This window comes from Anarrhichthys ocellatus, unplaced genomic scaffold, assembly GCF_004355925.1.
Source record: "Anarrhichthys ocellatus isolate YVR2014 unplaced genomic scaffold, GSC_Weel_1.0 scaffold47, whole genome shotgun sequence".
NCBI lineage: Eukaryota > Metazoa > Chordata > Actinopteri > Perciformes > Anarhichadidae > Anarrhichthys > Anarrhichthys ocellatus.
Window position 1 is genome coordinate 1,284,536 of NW_022280077.1, and position 23,037 is coordinate 1,307,572.

The window sequence follows — 23,037 nt, forward strand, 5'->3', positions numbered from 1 at the left end:
TTGTAAAATCCTGACAAGGAAATTATGTTTCGCCATCTACATAAATCATGGACAGTAATATGCAAGGGGACATATACAATCAAACATTACTGTTTCTGTTCCTCCGATTGTTTTGCATGCAAATGAAGCCCATACCTGTGGATCTCACCTGGGTGTTGCTTCAACTAGCCCCTCCTCTCAGAGAAGTCTGTAAGGTGAGTTATTTACCTTGACAGCAGCCAGATCCTTTCCAAGGAAACAAAATGAAATAATCTCCTCTGTGCCGGTTGTTTATCGCCTCGGTGGACTACTACCTGCAGCACAACACACAATGGAAATGAAAGGAAAGACTTCTGAACCTCTTACATGTAATGATGCCAGTGAAAGGTGAGCTTCATGTTGATGTGGTGAACACTCTGACTGTATATGTCTTTCTTTTAGTAACGGTTGTTAAATGCATTCTTGACTATCAGTTATTTGCATCAGCTTCTTTCCTCGTCAACTCTTTGTATTTGCACTTTTTGTGTTACATGTAAAGCTGTTATTAAAAGCCAACTACCAAACTCAGTCAAATATCATAGCTAAGAGTTGTTTTGTGGAAAATACATTTTGTGAGGTTATTTTTTTGAGCTTGAATGTTGCTCCTTGTCACTAATCTCACTTGAAAGTAATTTAAAACGGAGTATTCATCCAGCTGGGGCATTTGATCTCCCCACTACAGAAACCCAACCCCTTGGAGTCTGTTGTAGTGTCTGTCATCAGGGAATAGGAGCGGGAGAGAAGGGTGGGGAGGAAAGTGACCCCAGCTGTCAGCTGCTTCTTCACAGTTGTGCTTTGTGCATAGTAGTCATTCATTTGTACATTGGTACTGGACTGTGTTGATTTGCCTCAGCAGGATCGACCCCTATGGCTTTGAGAGACGTCACGATTTCGAACCCTACAAGGAGATGATGAATGAGTATGTAGCTGTCCTCAACAGGCGGTCCATGAGATGGTCCAAGCTCCTTCAGGAGAAACCACATGTTGAGAAGAACTTGACAGGTACAAGCAGCAAACATACCTTAGTTTCTGGTGCCTTTGTGGCGCTCTCTCTAGTTATGTGATGTTAATTATAAAATCTGTTCTGGAAGTGAAAAGGTACGTGCGTAAAGGCGTGCCCAATGAGCACCGTGCCAAGATTTGGATGGCAGCCAGCGGTGCACAGGACCGACTGGAGAGCAACCCGGGTTATTACCAGTCTGTGCTGGCCATGGAGCACGACACCAAGCTGAAGGAGACCATTCACACAGGTGCAACAACAGGCATTTTACACAGAAGACATTTTGTCAACAAGTCAAATTAATGATGACTAAGTTCCATTCGGCTGCTTCAGTTTCAGGGTCCTGGTGTTGTGCATGCTGGCTCACCGTCACACTGTCACTGTCAGTACGGAGACACTTGAATACAACAGAGTCATCATGAATGTTATTAATAGCAGCTGTAAGTTTCCTGCCATGAAAAGTCAGGATGTCTGCTGTGAAAAAAAAGCCTCAGCCCGTCTCCCCGCCCCCACTACAATCTACATTCACACCTTAACTTGTATCAACACACAGGTTCATATCATAGTCGAACAATTCTTGTCTTGTTATTTTTGGCAGACATGCATAGGACCTTTCCTGACAACGTCCTCTTCCAAAGCAGAGCAGAACCGAGCCTGCAGAGGGCTCTGTACAACGTGCTGCTGGCCTACGGACACCATAATACGGAAGTGGGATACTGTCAGGTGAACAAAACACTTTCTTTTCCCCACCCTTAACATAGCATCTGTTTGCTTAAAGAACAGGACTGGCTAGTCCACTTATTCATTCAAACACATGTGAAGGGTTTTCTCTGAATGGATCAATATTCACTATTCCCTGCGAGAGTCCTGTACAGCAAACCTAATCATTCAATTTAAATTGAAAGTCATATTTTGCAACCTCTTTGAACCAAATAAAGGCAGAGGATGTCAATGGTTTTACTAATTGTAAAAATGAAAGGTGTACAGTTACACGTTTTCCCAGACATGCAAGTATGTCATTACAACTATTTTGACAATATATTGGTGACAAAATGACAACCTTTATTCAACTTTTAGAAATATGTTGCTGGATATATTCTGTCATGTCTTTGCATACCTACAGTAACTTATGCCAGGCTCACAGTCAGATCACCGCTGTCTCTGTTCATGTCAGGGCATGAACTTCATTGCAGGCTACCTCATGATCATCACCAAAGATGAAGAGAAGTCCTTCTGGCTCATGGATGCATTGTTGGGCAGAATGCTCCCAGGTAGAGTTTTTTTTTTTAAGTGCTCACACACACAATTAAGGGCCCTGCACACCCATACAGGTGTTTCTTGGTTAGTCTGTGATTAGAGGTCTGCTCAGGTTGAAGGCGGTGTCTCTGGAATTACAAGGTAACCAAAGTCAATGTACCAATAAAAATGGTACAGGTGTGTGTTGTCCAGCACTCACAGCTGCAACAGAACATGAGGGAGATGTCAAGCAAAGTCCTGAGAAGAGACAATGTAAGTGAAAACAGCTGTGTTGGTGAACCAAGGTGGTGCAGGGCCTTTCTTCAATCAAAACTATAGAAAAAAGGTAAATTAAAGCAATAAAACAAAGACTTAGACATTGAAAAAACGCAAATATACTCAAATATAAAGTATGTACGACAAAATAATGCAGCAGTGCTCAGTTACAGAGGTTAAGCAAGAAAGTTGATGGGCTCACCCAGAGGCATAATTTGGTAGCATGATGAGCAGTGATGCGTTTTTTTGCTTTGCTCCAATTAAAGCTCAGGCATCAGCATACTGAACGTGAGCACTTTTAGGCAGAACTGAGAGCGGTGCAATGCAGTCATTTAACCCACCTGCAACAAATGTTTGCATACGTTCCTGTTTATAAGGGGAAGAAAGATCTTATGTCAGCTAAATTACTCTTTATTCAAATGTAACCTATTTGCTTTTGCTGTAAAGTGATCCTTTTGTTACTTCTTTGAACCAAAAGCTGCATTTTATTATGGTCCACTTGGACCAGGGTGTGGGTCATTGATGTCTTAAATAGATATTAAGGTAGTTAAGGCAGTTACAATATTTGTAATAATGACTATAATTGTGCTTGCTCATTAAAACCTCTAGTTGTAATATAAAAGACTAGTCTAGTGGACACACATTGAAGCCTTCTGGCACTCCACATAGAAAATTCATTCTTGCAAAAAGTTCTGGACAAACACAGCAATGTGAAACATTTAGATTTGATCTTCAGAGATACAAAAAAAAAAGTTCACAGCAAGTATCACTACTGCACTCATAAACTCCTCTACTCTGTGGATATTGTAGACTTCTACAGCCCGACCATGATGGGCCTGAAGACGGACCAGGAGGTTCTCGGGGAGCTGGTGAAGGAGAAAGCTCCTGCAATAGGACAGCTCATGGCCCAGTTTCCCGGCATATGGACACTGGTGGTGTCACGTTGGTTCATCTGCCTCTACATTGACATACTCCCAATAGAGGTGTGGAAAAGTTGGGGTTTAATGGTAGATTCAAGGGAGGAGTTAATGTTTTTCAGACATCTATTTTGTTTCTTGTTTCTTGCAGACAGTTTTGCGAGTTTGGGATTGTCTTTTCTACGAGGGCTCCAAGGTTCTTTTCCGTGCTGCTCTGACTCTTATTATTCACCACCAGCCGGAGATCCTTAGAGCTCGCTCTTTGACCGACGTGTGCGAGTGCTTCAAACAAATCACCAGTGGAGCTTTCACTCTGGACTGCCACACCTTCATGCAGGTGCGAGGAGAAAGGAAAGCAACCTTTGCAAAAAGGTCAACCTGCATTTAAGCACCGTAGGGCTGCAACTAATGAGTTTTTTCATTATAGATTTTTCAGCCAGATATTTCATAATGTAAACCCAAATACATAGTTTACTATCATTACAAGACAAAAAGCAAGGAATCTACATTTGATAGGCTGGAATCAACACATTTCTGTCATTTTTTTCTTTGAAAAATTACTTAAAGAATTAATCGTTAAGTTATTAAATCGATAAACTTGATAATTCACTGACTGATGTCAAAATGATGTCCTGACTGATGTCCTAAAATGTCAAAATACAGTGATAGAAAATGCTCCTTAACAGAAGAGTAGAGCATCTTTTCATGAAAAAAATCTTTGACAGTTTGCACAGAGAAGAATAGATTTACCAAAAGTATACAGATTTGAATATACTGATGTCATAATTTTTGCAGATGACAGATTCAATCCACCCCTGGAATAGTATCCTCATTTATAAAGAGCCAGTTTATCATGGATGAGGTGTTTACGTGAAGCTTATTTTGAGTTCTAGCTTGGCGTGTAGCTGTGTAAATGTCTTAAGAGGGATAATCCTGAACCTTCAGTTTGGTGACATTCTCTCAAACTCTGTTTACAGAAAATCTTTACAGAACCTGGGAGCCTGTCAATGGCAACGATTGATAAACTCAGAGAGAAACGTAGACAACGAATACTGGAGGAAGAATCTGGAAGGCCATAAAGTTTTGGATCCACCATTTGACTGGCAGCGTTCATAGTGTAAGACTAACAACTGTTACTATCGAGAACAATTATCTACTACCAGATGGACTGCTGCTGGCTTGACTTGTCATTTTCAGATAGTTCACTATAAAGGATGTTTTACCATGTCTTTTGCTCATGTTCTGGAGAAAATGTCAGCTATAGATAAAGATCATAAAACCTGATACTTTGTCAAATATATTTAAATCCGCCACGTTTTTATGACTTGCGCTATAGAAGTATTACTTTGCAGTAGTATGGGAGTGAAACAACTTAAATTCCGTTTTATCTGTATTTTATGGAGGGGAAAAAGGGAATTAATACATCTCGTAGTGAAAATGTTCAAACCTTCCATTTATCTTTCTCAAGTAAAATCAGAAGTTCTAATTTACAGAACTTTGTTTCACTTTTTATAGTTTACAGAAACCTAATACTTTGGTCTAATCTTTACTGTGATCTAGCTTACCTCAAAACTGCATCTGCCAAACAAATTTCAATGTTACATTCTGGGTACGATGGGGCGCCAAGCAAGCCAAGATCCTTCACAGTCAAACACCTTTGGACAACCTTCCCTCACGTTGCTTTTACAGACAAACTGAGCAGAGATGTGATAAAACTACAGTAATAAATAAGCTGTCCCATGCTGGCTTTCATTTCAGTCATTAAATTAAAGTGATTTACATCTGGAGGATGTAAAACCCATCACAATAAAAGTGCATCTACTATTTAAAAAAAGTGTACATTTATTCTATATTAATGTAATTAAGTATTTGATACATGAATAAAATCTGAATTTACAATGCATTTCCAGAATTCAATATCACAATTATTCTAAAATAGTGTAGCTATACTTCTAAGACTTCCAAACAAACCAGGAAGAGGTTTGCCAGCTGATGAACTGTGACGGCAAAACAAACAGTCAAAGTCTCGTTCATTCACTTTTATTGACCCCTCCTTTAGAAAACAGCTCAAACTAATAAATTAAAATCACTACATGGACATTTAGATCACAGGATAAAAACATTAAAAAAAAAAAAACTATAAAAAAAAAAAACAGACATCTGCACTTTCTGCTACAATATCAAACAATGTATGGTAGTAACAGTACATGAAGGCTATGTGAGACACAAAGACAGCATCCCAGGCATGGCAGCACAGCATCAGTGAGCGAGTACCTCTGTGGTATTGGCTTTACTTTAATCCCATCTATGCAGCTGGGAAGGCACTGACCACATTATTTTGGCCACTTTAGTCCTTACTGGGGGCTATTTGAGATAACTTTACTGCAACTTCTTCCCTTCTGCAAGACAAAATCCCAAGTGGGGCCATATTCAGGGGAGGGGGAAAAGAAAAAAAAAAAAAAAAAAAAACACCCAGTGGACTTGAATACTTCTATTACACTCTTACAGAGATGTCCTGAGCTTTGTTCATCCACCAAAGCAACCTGAAGTGTTTTTCAGATTGATTGCAACTCCTGTTGGAACATTGTAACAGACTCCAAAAGAGTGGCTACTATCCCTCATCAAATAGTTTGACATGTTGGGAAATCCACATTTGTGCCCAGAGTTAGATAAGATTCAAGCCACTCATGTCTGAAAATAGAGCCAGGAGACAGTTATCTTAGCATGAAGACTGGAAACAAGCTAGCATGGCTCTGTCAAAGGTAGGTAAAAAAAAAAAAATGAGAAAATTTATATATATGCCAACCAGCACCCCCTGAAGCTCACCAATAAACACATTAAAGCTGGTTTGCAAACATGTTGCCTTGTTGTTTTCTGGGGGGTTACATGTCCAATGTTTTAAACTCGTCATTTTTAGAGCTGCTGGCAGGCTGATTTCTTTTATCTTTCCAGTCTTTGTGCTAAGCTAGCGGTTAGCTGACTATCTTAAGCGTGGCATTCATCTTCTCATCCAACTCAGAAAGAAATCGAATGAGCCCATTTCACAAAGTGTTAAATTATTCTTTTAAATTAAGTAAAAAAGAAAACAGTTATCGTACAAAGATGAAAACTTTAGCTTGTGCAGTCTCCACACAAAACAAGTTGTGTACCTTTAAGAGGGAAATAACGGGACATGTTATCAGTAATCTAAGGAACAAAATTAATTCAAAAATGCATCTCAACTACTCCTCGCATGTCCTTTTTAAGATTAGGTTACTGCGATTTTAGTATGTTAACATAAAATCTGCAAACTTGGGCTAAATGTTGAGTTGCCTGAATAAAAGAAACACCGTCTGAAGTGGATTAAGTGACAGCAAAAAATATTCCCTTTATAAATAAACCTCATTTCGGGGGAAGATCACAAAAAAAAAAAAAAGAAAAAAAAATGGCCGCCCCAAAGCAGATGAACAGTAAGAAAAGCTACAGTAGCTTTCCCTCAAAATCACACAATCCCTCAAAATTTCTTTGACAGAAATCATAAATAGTACAACACAATGTGAGAACTCTCATGGACCCTCTGCTCAACATCCATCCCCTGCCTCATGTCGTACCGGTAGGTTTTTCTTTCATCAGTTCAGAAAGAGCACATCAACCTCCACAAAGTGATAATGACTAGTGTTACTGATGAGGGCAAAGAACAGCACACACACACAGACAGAGGGAGGATGACAGGATAGAGGGGGGGTTAAGTCTCATAAAACAGTGGTTAATCTTAAGGATAGCACGCTCTGGCCTCTGGGAACATGAGTGACCTCAGATGGTCTGGTAGCCAGCGTGGCTCCTCTTCCTGCCAATGAGGTAAGCCAACAGCACGATGAGGACGAGACCGGCTAAAGCGGCGCCGACTATGATGGGGATCAGCATGTCATCTTGATCCAACTGGCATTCCTCAGCTGAGGGAGCGAAAACACCAGAGGGGACAAATTAAAGTGATACGGCAGATTCACTTTCTATCAATTCTACTAGACCGGAGTGTTTACCTGCTCCAAACTGATCTCCGGTGAGGCCGAAGGGCTGCACCTGCAACTGGAAGGTGTTGATGGAGAAATCCGGGGCCACACTCAGAGTTTGCTCCTCGTGGCACATGTACGAGAACCCAAAGGTGCCCCGCAGGTAGTCCAGACTGCGGTTATTGGCCGATAGAGGTTCTGTAGCAGGGGAGTGATTACAGGAGGAAGAGAAGTCAAGTAAAAGTAACACAGACGAGGTACAAAATGAGAAGAGAACAGATTTAAATGGATAAAGATTTTTTTTTTTTTTTTTTTTTAAACTTTAGAAAAGGATGCCGGTAGACAGGATTAAATAAAGATTTCACCACACTGCATAGAGAATTTAAAGGCAGCTGCTTTGTTCAAGACGTGATGATCCCAACAGCAATTGCATCCATTTAAAAAAAAAAAATAAAAATAAAAAATAAATAAATAAAAAATAGAAGAACCACTACAAAAGAGCTAATTGAAAACAGAGCAATGCAATACTCTAGCTAATTAGCATAACCAATAAAAGAATGAAATTCATGTTGTGAGCAAAATGCTGTAAAATGTTAAAGTTTGAGACAGAACAAAGTACTGCAGCAGGAGACTAAACACTGAGGAAGAGTTAGAGTGTTTCCTACTGAATGTGTCTGTATCAGAACAGGAACTAAACATTTAGCAGCCTCTGAAAGCCGTATTGTGCTCGTTTACATGCCACACTATCAATTACATCTTCGTTTGCTCAGTTAACTGGAATTGTCATCTAGTGAAGTCAATTTAAATATTCATCAACACAACCCTGTAGCTCAGGGGTTAAAACAGTGACAATGTTACACCTCTTGTTTCCTGAAAGGCACTAAAAATAAAAGTAATTTATTACTCACTGACACGGTAGAGTGAGTATGCGTTTGTATACGTGGTGCCAAACAATAAAAACACAGATTACACTACAAACACTGAGGCGCATCACAGGATCAGTTGGACACGTGCTCATTCAACCTGATTAAAGGGTAGTTACCATAGAAACGGACAGGTCAAACGCACTCACCTTTCATGTCAGGCCAGTCTGCCGACAGAGACACTTCACTCAGGTGGTACTTGTTGGACGTGACATTCTGGAGAGAAACAGCAAGACGTCAGTCAGTTACGTTGCAGTAAAGCGAGGTTACCGCGAGCGCCAGCTGCCATCTAGAGGCAACTTCATGAAGTACATGAGGGGGGAGTGGAGGAGGCGAGGGAGAGACTAGGAGGCAAGGAAACAGATTTAACAAATGAGACATCCTCACCTCAGACCTTCATTTTAAACTACAAATGTTTGTATGAAAAGTACAGTACACATTAAGAGTGACATCTTATATATGAATTATTGATATATATTATATACACAAACAGTCCTGTCTATACGACAACTACAATAAATTAGTGCTGAATTTAAGAGAATGTTATTGCTGACATAATTTCACGTTCGGAGCTTTTTGCACCTGTAATCATCACATCAGAATTATAGCAGTTGAAGTGGATGAAGCTACATTCAGTATAAAAACATAAGTATCAGGTGAATGGCGTATTTGATCATCTTAAAATAAATACTATTTATGATTACAAAAAGGAAATGTTGCATTTGTAGATTCCAGCCGGGGTTTGAGATCATTACCTCTGTGTGTGCCACGCCTCTTGTTTGTTTACATGTACCGAAAACACTTTCGCAAAGGATACACCGGTGTTTCCTCGCTCATAGCTCCTCCAACAAGCCTCCTCGGTCCTCTCTCATCTCGCTCCCCCGAGATGCATTTTAGGAATGCGTCAAGATCGGAGGAGCGAGGAATTGAGGTGGCCCGAAATGAGAAAGCAGTACAGTAACTTACCAGAGTGAAGATGAAGGTGAGGTTGGTCTTCTCTGCATCAGTCATGAGCAGCAGGGAGGCTCTGTCCGAGTCACATGATCCAGAGGGCTTCGTCATGTTGGGCTGAAGGTTCACAACCTCCTGCACAGTCTGTAAACCACAAGGAGCTAACATTTAGCATTTCAAACTTGTTAATGTGTCTGTATTTATAGCTCCAACTGAATTCAGACAACTGTTTGGGGGTTTATATTTAGGCACCTTATTTTGGGAGACAGAGTTGAAGGTGATGTTGAGCTGGAGACCCATGGATGCCAGTAAACAGGCAGTGCCGTTGCTTCTGGTGACCACGTAGTTTCCTTTCTCGGGTCTGCCAGGGTCTTTGTGCGGCGCAGCAGTGGGCGGGGCAGTTGTGGGCGGGGCTACTGTAGCTAAACCCTGGTGCAGGACAGCAGCTGCAAAAAGTGTTCAGTTGTGAGTCTAGTATTACAGAGATGCAAGGTGGTCAATATTAAATACATATGAGTTTAACCAACAAAAATAAACTTTTGAATTGTCAAGTAGTAACTGGTTTAGGCACATCAGGTTTTGATCTGTGGGACGGGCCAATTTTGATTACAAGATGTCACTACAAAAGTGATGACATTTTAATTCAACATTAAGATTTCTTTCCATTTGCATCTAAAAATGTTTACTTACTTACTCTAGATCTGGTTAAGATGAGACTACATTAATCAGGTAAAACAAGTATTCAGAGCATTAACACAAGTGTAAAAATACTCTAGCAAGTCATGTTATATCCGACACCAGAGCTTTGAGGCTTGCAGTCACCAGGCTTGTGACTGGTGTTTTTTTCGAAGTAGTTTACCGCTTTATTATCACACGACTATGGCTTACTTCTTCCTTATCAAACACACACACACAGGAAGTGACAGGAAGCACATTAAACCAGTGATCCTTTATCTGAGAGCCATACAACACACCACACTGACTGCAGATTATTTTTCTGTCAATCAACTAATAAAACAAATAGTTACAAGTTTCATCAAGTATAATATTTGCCACAAAAATCTAAAGGATGTTGCAGCAGCAATAAAGACCCCAAAACTAGTTTCCTTTTTGTACTTCACTTGAGTGTTTGTTTCACTGTGCAGAATAATGTGTGCAGAGTTTGATACTAGAAGAATGTGTTCACCTTCATCTCCTGAAGCTTTCCCTATAATCACCTTAACTCTGAGTTTTTGAGGTCAATTAATGGTCCAATATGAAACTTACACAAGAATGATTTGGAAACTGGAACCTCCGGCTCACATACACAGAGAATACATTTGTCAGTGATGTAGAAGACATTTTGTCTCCAACCGTTGAACTGAACTATACTTATTCATAGATTCTGGAGGTTTCAATGAGGGGGAAGGAGTAGATGTTATTTATTATAATAATCAATGAGGTAGTTGAACTTTTGTATGTAAAAACGTGGACACAAATCAAGTCGCTACTCAAAATCAGAGTAAACAGTCAACATGTAGTTTTATACAGCTTAAGACCTGTCTTTAAAATACTTAAAGTACAATTACCTCAACACTGTATTTACATACATTACTTGAGTTTTATGCATTTATTACATTCCACCAGTATCAATAACACACCTCAAGTTTGCAAATAGATAATAGAAACCGACTCAAACATCCTCTTGTTTCTCTACTAACGTTACATTCTTCCCCCTGGTCTCTCCCACTAGGACAGGTAGTGATGGAGGAAAGTGAGAAGTTTCCTCTGAGGAACCTCAGTTTGATTGACGCTAAATTGCGCGGAGACACGCGAGGGCAGCATGTTCATGGCCAAGCAACCCAAACTCACAAGTTAAACGCGTGTATGTCTGACACACAAACTGCTACAATAGCCTACATTCAAGTGGAGTCACGACAAATTGAATCGTCAGAAAACACAGGAACTGTCGCTTTTATACTAACAGTGCAGGCGTTGTACCGTTAGTCGAGGGCAGGTCATCTGTGACCTTCGGTAACGTTATAGTTATAGTGGTTAATGTTCAGATAAAGCGTAAAACCGGAAGGATACTCACCTAAAATCAAGTGCAACGTTACTCTCAGGCACCACGGCTGGACACCACGGATCTGCGTCATGTTGCTCCGGTTGGTCTCCGGCTGCTCGTGAGGGTTTAAATCACAGCAACAAGAGACGCGGTCAGTTAGCTAACGCTAGCTTAGTTATGCTAGTGCAGCTAACGTTAGCGTAACAACAACAAGCAGAGAAGAAAAGTCATGCGCACTGATTTGTTGAGATGACAAAGCACAGTTCTCCAAAAAAAAAAACACTTACGTTTCTGGTGACAAGTTTAGACTCGTTGTGTTCGCATATGCTAGCTGTGAGGTTTAATTTAGCTCTCCTTCTCACACTTTACCACCGCCGCTACAGAAAGAAGACTAACGTCTGGATCATGTGACCGAGGCTTTAAGAAACACCCAGGAAGTCACGTGACGAGCAGCAGACACGCCCTGCTTATTAACGTATGCATTGAAGAGTTAAATGATAAAATCACGTTTAAACACGACACTGACGTGCCTTTATCCAGTGATGTAACAGTACACGATGTTTGTCATGTACTGTACTTAAGAATATCATTTAGAGGTACATTACTTGAGTACTTGTGCTAATGTATACTTCTACTCCACTCAAATCAGTTATTTAACATCAGACTAGTAGTCAATAATTTCCTTTCAGATAAAGATTTTTCATTAAAAAGACATCTGATGAGCGAATGATATACAAAACATTGTTAAATCTTTGCACTACTGATTAGTTAGTTAATTTAATATTATTATATTTCATTGTATATATTGTGCATTTTTATACTCAACATTTTATATTTTTACTCTGTTACTTTGATTGCTTACCTGTATCATAATGCTGCTGTAGTGAACAAATTTCCCCTTGTGGGATTAATAAAGTATCTATCTATCTATCTGTCTATCTGTCTATCTGTCTATATATCTATCTATCTATCTATATATCTATCTAAACATTAAATCAATGGCTCCCAAAAAGTGTTGCCTTGCTATTAATAATTAGTTGTGTCTCTTTGTCACGTTTCAGATGTTTAGTAGTTGTCAGCAGCTCTGCCAAACACTGTAAACATCTCACATGGTGTCATTTAGATAATTGTTCGAGACCTAAAGAGGCTAAAATTATCTAATATTTCACAAAAGAGCAACAGTTTCAAAGTCCAGAAAATTAAAATAGATTTCTGTGTCAGATTTAATATATTTTGTCACCCATTAATCAGAAACAGATTTATCTGGGGACAAAACTGACAAACTGTAGCCTATATGTGAAGAAATAAAAACTATAGCTCCACCTCGACCAGCAGTAAAATACTGCTCACATTGATGCATCAGTTTTAACAATCTAATAATGTCACACATGACTAAATGTCAGTCACACTTGTCACTTTACTAGAATGGGTACTCTTACTTTTTATAGGCCGTATTAAGTATTGTATTTTATTTAAAGGTGTCGTGTGTAGGTTTTGGTGACATCTAGCGGTGAGGTTGAAGATTGCAACCAAGTGAAACATCTGAAGATTGTCTTGAGATCCAAAATTTTGCCATTGAGGCTTTCAGGAGGTCTGAAGTGTCAATCAAGAGGTCTCGGCCCCCCGAAATTTTGCACACTGGGACTATCATTCTATGGTACATTTTCAGTAAAATATACGCAAAAGAAAACATACTTTATTAATTTTTTATTCCATTTCTGTCAATAGATCCCCCTAAATGCTACACGCTGTTCCTTTAAGTAAGATTTTTAATTCTGATAATTCTACAAGCAATACAATAGAAATGTGTTGTATCCATATCGTTTATCTGTTAGTTTCAAGTTAGTTTCGTCGCCTTGTGTCTCATTGTCCCTCACAGGACAATGATACCCTCTTGATTTGTCTGATTTACAGTCCTTGACTGTGGGCATCTAATCAAAGGCCCCAGAGGTCAGACCTCAGACAGAAGCCCCTGAACATTTTACACGCCAATGTCAAAATAAAGTCTTCTCCCTGCAACTTTACCTGACTTCACTTACCTCAAATTCAATAGTCTCTGTGAGTGTGTCACAGATCAGTGTGATTATGCAACTTGAGACACCACTCTTTGGAATGTGCAGAGGTCTCATTTTGGTAACCTCTTCCTTTACACAGACACACACTAACATTTAAGTATCATAGGCTCAATTTATATTTTGACCTTTTGAACACAGTTACTTAAACAGACTCTAACCAGCTGCAAATGTCAAATCAATCTTTCTGCAGCCTGCCGATGGACTCTTTATATTTCTCAAATCATTCACCAACAGGCGCATTTTTGTACTTTACCACTTACACAATCTGATTTCTACTCTCCACGTGATAACCTGTGGTTTAGTCTTTCTGCCACATTTTTCAATACAGGCCTGTGACATAATGCTGCATTTCTAAAGTTTGTTCATCCCTGCAAGTACCTTGTAAAACTGATGCAATGCACCTCTAAATGTTTAGGGTTGTAAAGGAACAAAATTCACCTGAAGTTAGATTACTTTGTCATCTATTACATACGCTCTAGAACATCTAATGTTATCATTTGTAATACAAGCTATTGTGATAAGAAATCATTTAAACCCCCTATAAAGAATTTATAACCAGTTTATTAAAAAAAATTATAAGACGCTATAATGTAGCTGTAAGCAGATATAAGGACATTAATGTGTGTTTACTTTTGTTTTCGTCAACAGCCAAAATGTATATGAAGAGAATGTGTAATGTAAGCTTCATAACACAGCATAACACAGCTGTAATGTTGCATAATGAACAGTATATTATAAAACATGTATTAGTACATTTGTTTTGCAATTGCCACAGTCACAAAAGGCATCCCAGAAAAGATAGTAAATGTTTAAAAATGTATCAGCACTCATGAGGAAACACTTAAATGGTGTCTTATAAATGCTTATAACTACATTAGTGTGTTACAATCATTTAGTAATTGATTTATACTGCATGTTGAAGAGGGGGAATAACTATGTGGGTATATTTAATACATGGTGAGCTGATTGTACATATAAACTTGTTGTAATCTAGAGGAATATCAGAGTCAGAGGAGTTTGACGTGACGTTCAGATTAGCCTGGAAGGACGGATTTTGTCACATTTGGGGAAAAAGTTGAACATGACTCAGTCAGTTAGACTTTATGTGGTTGTTGAAGGTTGTACGGTGCTTTGAAGTTCACACAGCCAACGTCTCAGTCCATTGGCAGGTAGTCAGTCTAGCCACTTCCTCTGATCACGGAAAATGAAAAGTGAAGCAACCAGAAGCAACCTGTAGAGAACGGCAGAAAGAAAAGCGTGTTTTTTACAGAACAGACAGAAATAGATCGAGGAGGGAGAGTCATGGACGCACTGAGGACAAGTGTGTTTGTGCTGTTTGTGCTCCTGGTGCCCGTTTCCTCTGATGGTAAGTGACTTTCTTGACTTTATAATTGAGTTTGGGCTGACACGTTTGTATATGGGATGAAGGACACCCATCTAACCTGGCTGGCATTGGAAGAGAGTCATGTTTTTAAGAGAGTGATGGTGAATTAGTTTGAAACTAAACTCTAATGCATTTTGTATTCACAACCTGCTGTAAAAATCTTTGTTAACTTCCATAACACAGGCCTCCTCTGAAACAGAGATCAGGCTGCACCCTGTGAATAACTTTATATCACCTGTTCACTCACTTTTTGGAGAAATCAATAGCGAGCAGCAAATATCTGATGTCTGTACTGTTGAGAGACACAGACAAGATTAGAGGAGATAACTTCTTCACACATCATTATCTGACGGAAAAAGTAACTGTTTGAGGTTTTGTTACAAGTAAAGGAAATTAAGACATGAGAGAATAATCACATCTTCCATTTAATGTTATGAGAATAGTGTCTGTTTATGGAACACTGGGAAATAATATACAATTATACACAATCATGGTATCCATTGATGAAGCAAACATTTAAATAAACATTATGTTTATTGCTCTTGAATTGTACGTACTGCAGAGGGATGTTGGTTATTTTATTTCTCTTACTCATCCTTTCATAAACTGCGTCCTACAATCATATGTCGCTGTAAATAAATCTAGATCTGTCTATAATCCAGCACTGTCAACGTAAAGTACAGAAAAATGTACTGCGTTTCTTTCCTTTGGGTTTAACTGGAGAAGTTCTCATGAGGAGAAGTTTGTGTGCATTTGATGTTTCCCAGACTTTCCCTTTTATGTCGTAGTAAGGGAGGATTGAGAAAAAAAATATGTTCAAAATGATCCAAAAACACTTTTAAGTCTTGTCATGCATTTCAGTCAGACTCATCATGATGAAAGAAAGCGTGCATGAATAAATAATCTCCCTCCAGACATTAGACTGAGCGTGAAAACACTAAAGGTGAATTTCGGCTGTTAGTTCTCCGAAGCAACTTGTGACGATAAAACAAAACTCCCTCAGCAGAAAAACTCACCATATATTTTGTAAAGGAGGGTTGCTGCCATAAAAAAATGAATATATACGTTACTACTTAGCTGCAGAGGCTACCTGTAACCTTTGACCTTTTGAACACAAGAATAGCTTCATTTCTCAATTCCTACTCGCTGATGATATTTTGCTTTATGTCGAGAAATGTCAAAATACTTTATGTTCACCAGTAAAAAAAAACAATCACAAAAAAATGATCAGGTAGTTAGAGCGATTAAATCCAGCACATATTTACAAGAAATAACATCCTCGACACAGAGCTCCTTTTGTTTCACCTTTAGGGTGGAAAGATTATCTTATTCGATCCTGTCTGATTGTGGAACATGTTGGTTGTATTTCCGCTTGTTTCAGCTCTTTATTAAAGCTATATGATGTTTTACACTGAATAAAATATTCAGACCACAAAATGGTTTCAGAAAATTAAAGTATTTTAAATGTGTTGTGTATCATTTTACAAACGTTTCCTCAAATGACACGTTGATGTTTGAAATTCAATTTTGTGAGTTTAGCCGGTTCTGTCCAAAGGTAACAAATTCACCCCAGCACCTCACTACATAACATATCTCATTTGTTTAATTCATACAAAAACTGAGGTGCTGGTGGGAAGAGTCAGGCTTTCTGTTTCCCCCTTTTGTTGTTTACAGTCTTTATGCTAAGCTAACTGGCTGCTTCACATTTAGCGGACAGACATGAGAAATCGATCTGCTCCACTTAGCTTACTGTAAGGAAGCATACATTTCAAGAACAAAATTCTCAAATTCAACTGGAGATAAAGTATATATACAGTATATATATATATATATATATATATATATATATATATATATATATATATATATATCAGGCTGAATATTTGGGGAAATTCACAACAAATCCTGACTACTTTATTTTATGAAATGGTGCAGCCCTAAAAAAAAGTGGAGAATTGGGTTCATGTTCAAGTTAAGCTAACCAGCTGCTGTATGCTTTATCTTTAACATTCAGACACGAGAGTGGTAATAATCTTATTATCTAACTGTCTGTTAGAAAGCATATTTCTAAAGTGTATTTCCCTGAAATTTCAAACAACTCTGTTTGTCTGTCTGTCCGCTGAAGTTATAAACAGCAGCCGGTTAGCGTAGCCTAGCAGAAACACTGCACAACAACAAGGGGAAACAGCTAGCGTGGCTCAGTTTGTCGGTCCTCAGGTAAAATAAAATCTGTGTGTTTTAATTAGTGAGTTTAAGAGGTGCTGGTTTTGTTACCTGTGGACAGACCCATGCTCGCTGTTTACACTGTTTCCAGCCTGTATGCTATAAGCTAAGCTACAGTAGCAGTGTCTGCAGCTCCATATTTAGCCTATAGACATGAGAGTTGTATCAAGAATACATAGTTAGCTTATTTCACAAAATGTTGAAATATTTCATCATAGCATTTATAATAAGATTACCAAAGGTTTTTTTTTTTACTTTTTCTGTGAGAGTTTGAGAACCAGTCGGATTGCTCATCTTAACCTTCCCAAGTTCTTTTTCTTTTTGAAGTATTAAAATAATGTAAGACTGAAAGAAGTCCTGAAGCAACTTTAGAAGATCAAGATCTGATGAAGATTATAGCATTAATCACCACCACTGGCGAAGTTTTTAAAACATGACTTCTGTTTTTCTCGCACAGCGAGATAAACAGTTCTCACTAAAACCTCAGAGCAGCCCATCGAACTGAGAGGAAGACGTTTGATCTACCGAAACTGCAGATATGTACTTTCTTATTTCCTGTTTCAGGGGGTCTTACTCAATTCTCACACATGCCCCATGTTGTGCCTCATGTTGCAGAATGGATATCCTGTATGTCTTGTTACAGTTTACACACACAAACACACACACACACACACACACACACACACACACGCACACACACACACACTGGTGGCCTTATGTCCTACTATTATAGTTTGTTTCTGAAGTCAGAATTTAGAAATGACTTACATTAATTTACAGTAATAATGTCCCAAGTAAAACTTACTGCATTTAAAACATTTTACATGAAGCAAGTTAAAGTAATAAAACCAGAACAAATATTAAATACTCCAATGGAAGGTGTTTCCTTTTTCTTCATTGAGATCCATTTAAGATACATGTTACCCGACACCAGTGATATTTGTGAGCTGTTAAATATTGTTATTATTATATTAATAGATTGTTATTCATATACGTATACACCCAGTGGTGGAAGAAGTGTTCATAGAGGCATTTTACCCACTGCAAGTGAAAATAATAATAATATCATTAATAAATAAGAACTATTCCATTGGATGGCATTATATTATATTTTAATGTATTACATTATTATTATTCATGTGTTGTATCTTATATTGTAAAATTCATTGCATCACAATATCCATTTTTATTTATATTATCATATACTATAAGAATTCTTGTTTTACATATTTACATAGATTTGTATGCATTCATTAGACACATATATTCCCACATTTATGTTATATATACATAAATGACAGCTACTTGTTTCTACATATGCATTTGCATGAATAAACATTTGCATGAATATTGATACAACACAATGATATAGTCAGCATATAGTATGTAGTAGCATATTTCTACTAAAGGTTAAAAAAATATTTTAGAGTTACACTCCTTATTTTTGTACATATATAGGCTAATCACGCAAATATTTGTACAATTAGTGGAACAATATAATCCAAGGTATTATAAAGTATAAAATGTTTTAAGTTCTTGTTACAATGCCATTTATTTCATTTGTTTTAACTCACTTCTCCCCTCGGGCTGTATTTGTGCTGCAGTGATGGGAATTTTCCTGCTGGGGATAAATATATAGTCTTAACAAATTTAAATATGGATCTGCAAGCTAAAGCAAATGGTATATCCATCAGACAAAAGTGGAAACATTTCCTCTGAAATGTAATTCAGTGGATGAAATATCTCACAAATAAAAAAATATTGAAACCCAAATGTAATGAAATATAAAATCTATACCATTTCTCTCCTTTAGTGATTCTTTTCACCGATCCGGTAGCCTGCTACTTCCTGGACTCGATACTGATTGTTTACTGCATTATTGCCACGGTACTCTTCTTCAGAGAAAAGGTGAGTTACAGCACAGGAAGTACCGGCTTCAGGTTCACCACACTGTTACAATAACAATCAGTCAATTTTGACTGACAGAAAGCTAATTGATGAGTTTTAATAACTGAGGATTTATTCATTTAATACCTTAAAACTTCTGGTTTATCAGATGTAAACATGTTTTGTCTTTATCAATTAATCAGAGTTATTTTTGGGATATTCGGATATTATTTTTACAATGTCATAAAATATTAAAACTAAAATGCCCATTATAATTTCTCACAGCAGAGCATAACATCTTCAAAATATTTTTTTTGTCCGACCAACAGCCTAATTTGAAGGCATACGATTGGACTATGTTTTGATTAAACTATTATGTTTCATCAACGATTTAAACAATTTAAAAATTCAGCGAGGTGCTGACCTATTCTTTGATATATTAATTTATAAAATGGTTGTTTAATTTTTTCTTCCTCTCTATGTAGTTTTACATCCCACCTGTTGGACGGCCTGTAAGTACCCATGTTTTCCATTTCTCCACTGTTTATTGATTGATGTAAACTGTTTCTATTCATGAGTGCATGTGTATCTGCTGAATATGTGCATTCCCCTTTTTTTGTGCACCTGACTAAACAGGAAGATAACTGCATTTACCAGGTAAGGAGAACTCTCAAACCACTTGATGACCAGACAATGTTTAACTCTGCTGTAAAGCAGTTGTTCATAATTTCACATTTCCTCTCCAGGAGCTTCAGAGAGCAAAGGATACTGATCCTTACCAAGAGCTTGAACTATCAAAAGTAAACGTAAGTAAGACTTTTAAAGATCACATGCTCGCCTGTTCTGGCGCCCAAGCATTCAATCATTATGTTGTATTTGATCTCTTCTAGAAAAAAGCTGCCAAGAAAAAAAACAAATCTGGGGTAAGGTTGTTTCTTCACTCACATGGTCTCTTACAATCAAAACTGTTAAACAATATAAAATGTCTACAATTGTAGGATAAGGTCAAAAGCAAAGGAAACATGTGGGTGAAACGGCTCTTTTAAAAAAAAAGTTTGTTAGTTGCAAAAGTTCAAATGTTTTGTCCCACATTTTAAGCAAAAGTTCCCTAATGTTTATTACATTCAATCATTCTGCATAGAGTAAAAATAACACTAATAATCTCAAACAATTACAATTGGAAATACCACACGGGCCATTGCCACAGCAGACATGTTCACTTTTCATCAAATCACAGGTAATAACATTAACGATGGCTCTGTTGTATTTCAGTGTCATGACAGTGTGACAGAGAGCCAGCGTGAAAAAAAAACAGGACCCTGAAACTGAAGTAGCTAAATGAAATTGAGCCATCATTAGTGTTATTTCTTACACCTGTGATTATCCCGCTGTGACATGTCAACATGTCCTCAGTGAAAACGGCCTATTAAAGGGAAGCATGACACTAAATTGCAAGATGTTATGGCGTGATTTGGACTTGAACAAGTTTCTCCTGAAGCTGAGTAGACATGTTCAGATGTAATAATCCAAAATCTAAATATCCACTAATCCAGTCACCAAGGACCAACTCCAAAAGTTACAATGTTTACCTAGATGCTCTGATTTTATTTGATATTGATTATTGGAATAACACAATATGATAATAATGATCATCTTTCATCACTGTGATCATTGTGCATTTAAATTCAAAACACTCTTTAAACAGCTTAAGTGTTGTGACGCACAATGGTTTACTAGTTCTGGAGATTAGACATGTTTCTTTTGATTTTGGTCATATCCAACTCATCGGGGGTCAAAAGTCTGCCGGCTTTCATTACAAACAAAATCTACTGTTTATTAACGAGCAGAAACTAACAGTCATCTGCAGTGTTGTATATTGGAAGAGGGCCACTAACACACAGACATGTAATACATTTTTATGAAATATAACATTTCATAAAAGGCAAATTGTATTATGTGTGTTATTAACAGGATGTGGGTGGTTCATCACCTCTGCTTTACACTTTGGTCAGCGGTAAAGTTGCTGGTCTAATCAATACAGATCTTAAACGCCGTCTCTCTCCTCTACAGTCGGCCCAGGATGTGGTGAGGGATCCAGATCCCTTTGAGTCCCTGATCCCTAGTGGCACCGCTCCACATCCTCTATCTCCCCACTGAAGCCCAGCATGGTCCAGAGACAGCATTGCTATAATTTGATCTGGAACGTTTCGCTGAATAAGTGATCCAAATAGGAAAAGTATTTTGATGACCAATTCATTATTAATATATCAAGCAAGAATGAGAAACATTCTCTGGATCAAGCTTCTCAAAAATGACAATTTGCTGCTTTTCCTCTGTTGTGATAAGTGAAGACAAATGACATCACTATGTATATATCATAATGGGATTTTTTATGTCATTTTATAAAATCAAATTACACAAATGTCAAATTAATTACTGTTATCTCTTCTGCCAGAGTGTAAACTTTTACTTTTTGCAATTTCCATATCCAACAGCCACACTAGTGACCATATGCTGCTGCAACTAAGCACAGCGGTTGCTGACATGCTAATGCTAACATGCTAATGCTAACAATGCATGCAGATGTGTAGCAGGCACATTGCTCTACGTGTTATTTTGTCGTATCAGCACGCTAACATTTACTTATTAGTGCTAAACACAAAGTACAGCAGAAACTACTGACTGTCGTTACTTTTTAGTTATAAATTAAGATGTGAACCTCACAGTGAGCCGCCGTTAGCGTGGCTAACAGTTGTGGCTTCCGGCTGCTGTAAAATATCACCATGTATGCTTCACTTGTGTAACTGAATGCCAATAAAAGTCAAAGCACATGTCAAAACACTTGGAAAATGTTTTAATGATGTTTACAACAAAAGAGAACTGTACAGTTACAGTAAAAGATTATTTTTATATGTGTATAAAAACAAAACCAACAAAAATACAGCAGACAAATGCATCAAAATCTACTATGTATCCTGATTCACATACTTAAAACTCCTACACAACCTTTCAGTTCTACGCCGCCATGACTGGAGGCAGTTCTTTAGTTTCGGTTTTTGTTCCCCTTGTCGTCAAATCGGAGCAGTGTGCCTCAGTGATTTGTCCACGATGGAAACCAGGACTCTTTACGCTAAGAGTCCTGGAGAGACAATGATCGTAAGACTGCAGAATAAGAAAAGAGGAAATAAATCGGGGACACATTCCTTTAGATGAGCCCAAGCTTTCCACGCGAGTAGTAAATGTTTTACAGAATGCAGTTTTTGAGATACACAGACGAAATATGTACATGGTTGGCGTTTCCTTTTTTTTTTTGTTTTCTCATTTTTCCTTGTTTGAAAGCCATGGTCACTTAGGCTGTGAACTGATAATCACACACACATGACAAATCCCAAAACATACAAAAATACTATATCTTTAACCTACCAAGAGTAAGACAGTTCTGCAATTAGTTCCATGCTGTGACAGAAAACAAGAGATTACAACAAACAAACGAGAAACAGACGCTTTCCACGCAAGTTTTTCTCGGAAATATACCAAAATATACATCTAGCTTTGGAATTACTGAGGCTAGGACTAAAGCCAGTGCTGGGTTTGTCTCTTAATACACATGCTGCAGGGTGGAAGGGAGAAAAAACAGAGAAAGACACAGGACAGAGAGATATCTTTGGTATCTGCATTTGTCAAAAGTTAAATATTTGGATTTTTGCTTTGGGATAGCGCTTGTGAGGTCCTACAACCTCACCTGGAGTAAAGCATTAAACAAAGTGTCACTGAAGCCCGTCGGCCAGAGGTCTGAGCCGGAAGGGACACAGTCCATGCAGAGTGAAGGACCATGATGCATAGTGTCACAGCTGATAAAGAGTCTGTAGTGAGGAGACGATGGTAAAGGAGAGAGCAGAAGGTGGGAAGAGGGAGGAGGGACACAGCAGTGAGATTCAAAATCGACCGCAGGATGTGTATTCCTGGAGACAACAGGGTAAATGTTCTGGACTATACAGTGTACAGAGGACGAGAAAGAGACGGACACACTGTGAGAGGCAGGAACAGCATTATTCACCACAGTCCTTGAGAGAGAGAGAGAGAGAGAGAGAGAGAGAGAGAGAGAGAGAGAGAG

General features: G+C 38.2%; 2 protein-coding genes across 2 annotated transcripts; one reads left to right on the forward strand and one right to left on the reverse strand.

The window, feature by feature from the left end:
- Nucleotides 1–294: 294 nt before the first annotated feature.
- On the forward strand, nt 295–5,283 carry LOC116395553 (growth hormone-regulated TBC protein 1-A-like). The gene is made up of 8 exons (XM_031869541.1): nt 295–366; nt 875–1,020; nt 1,110–1,268; nt 1,617–1,741; nt 2,193–2,289; nt 3,341–3,513; nt 3,599–3,784; nt 4,425–5,283. The coding sequence occupies exons 1-8, from the start codon at nt 311–313 to the stop codon at nt 4,524–4,526; spliced, it is 1,044 nt and encodes a 347-aa protein (XP_031725401.1). The 5' UTR covers nt 295–310; the 3' UTR covers nt 4,527–5,283.
- A 188-nt stretch (nt 5,284–5,471) lies between these two features.
- Nucleotides 5,472–11,765, reverse strand: lamp1b (lysosomal associated membrane protein 1b). Its single transcript, XM_031869550.1, has 7 exons — nt 11,642–11,765; nt 11,385–11,466; nt 9,563–9,756; nt 9,326–9,454; nt 8,509–8,575; nt 7,467–7,634; nt 5,472–7,379 (listed from the first exon to the last, which is right to left on the reverse strand). Exons 2-7 carry the CDS (start codon nt 11,443–11,445, stop codon nt 7,240–7,242), a joined length of 759 nt encoding a protein of 252 aa, XP_031725410.1. The 5' UTR covers nt 11,446–11,466; nt 11,642–11,765; the 3' UTR covers nt 5,472–7,239.
- Between the last annotated feature and the right edge of the window lie 11,272 nt (nt 11,766–23,037).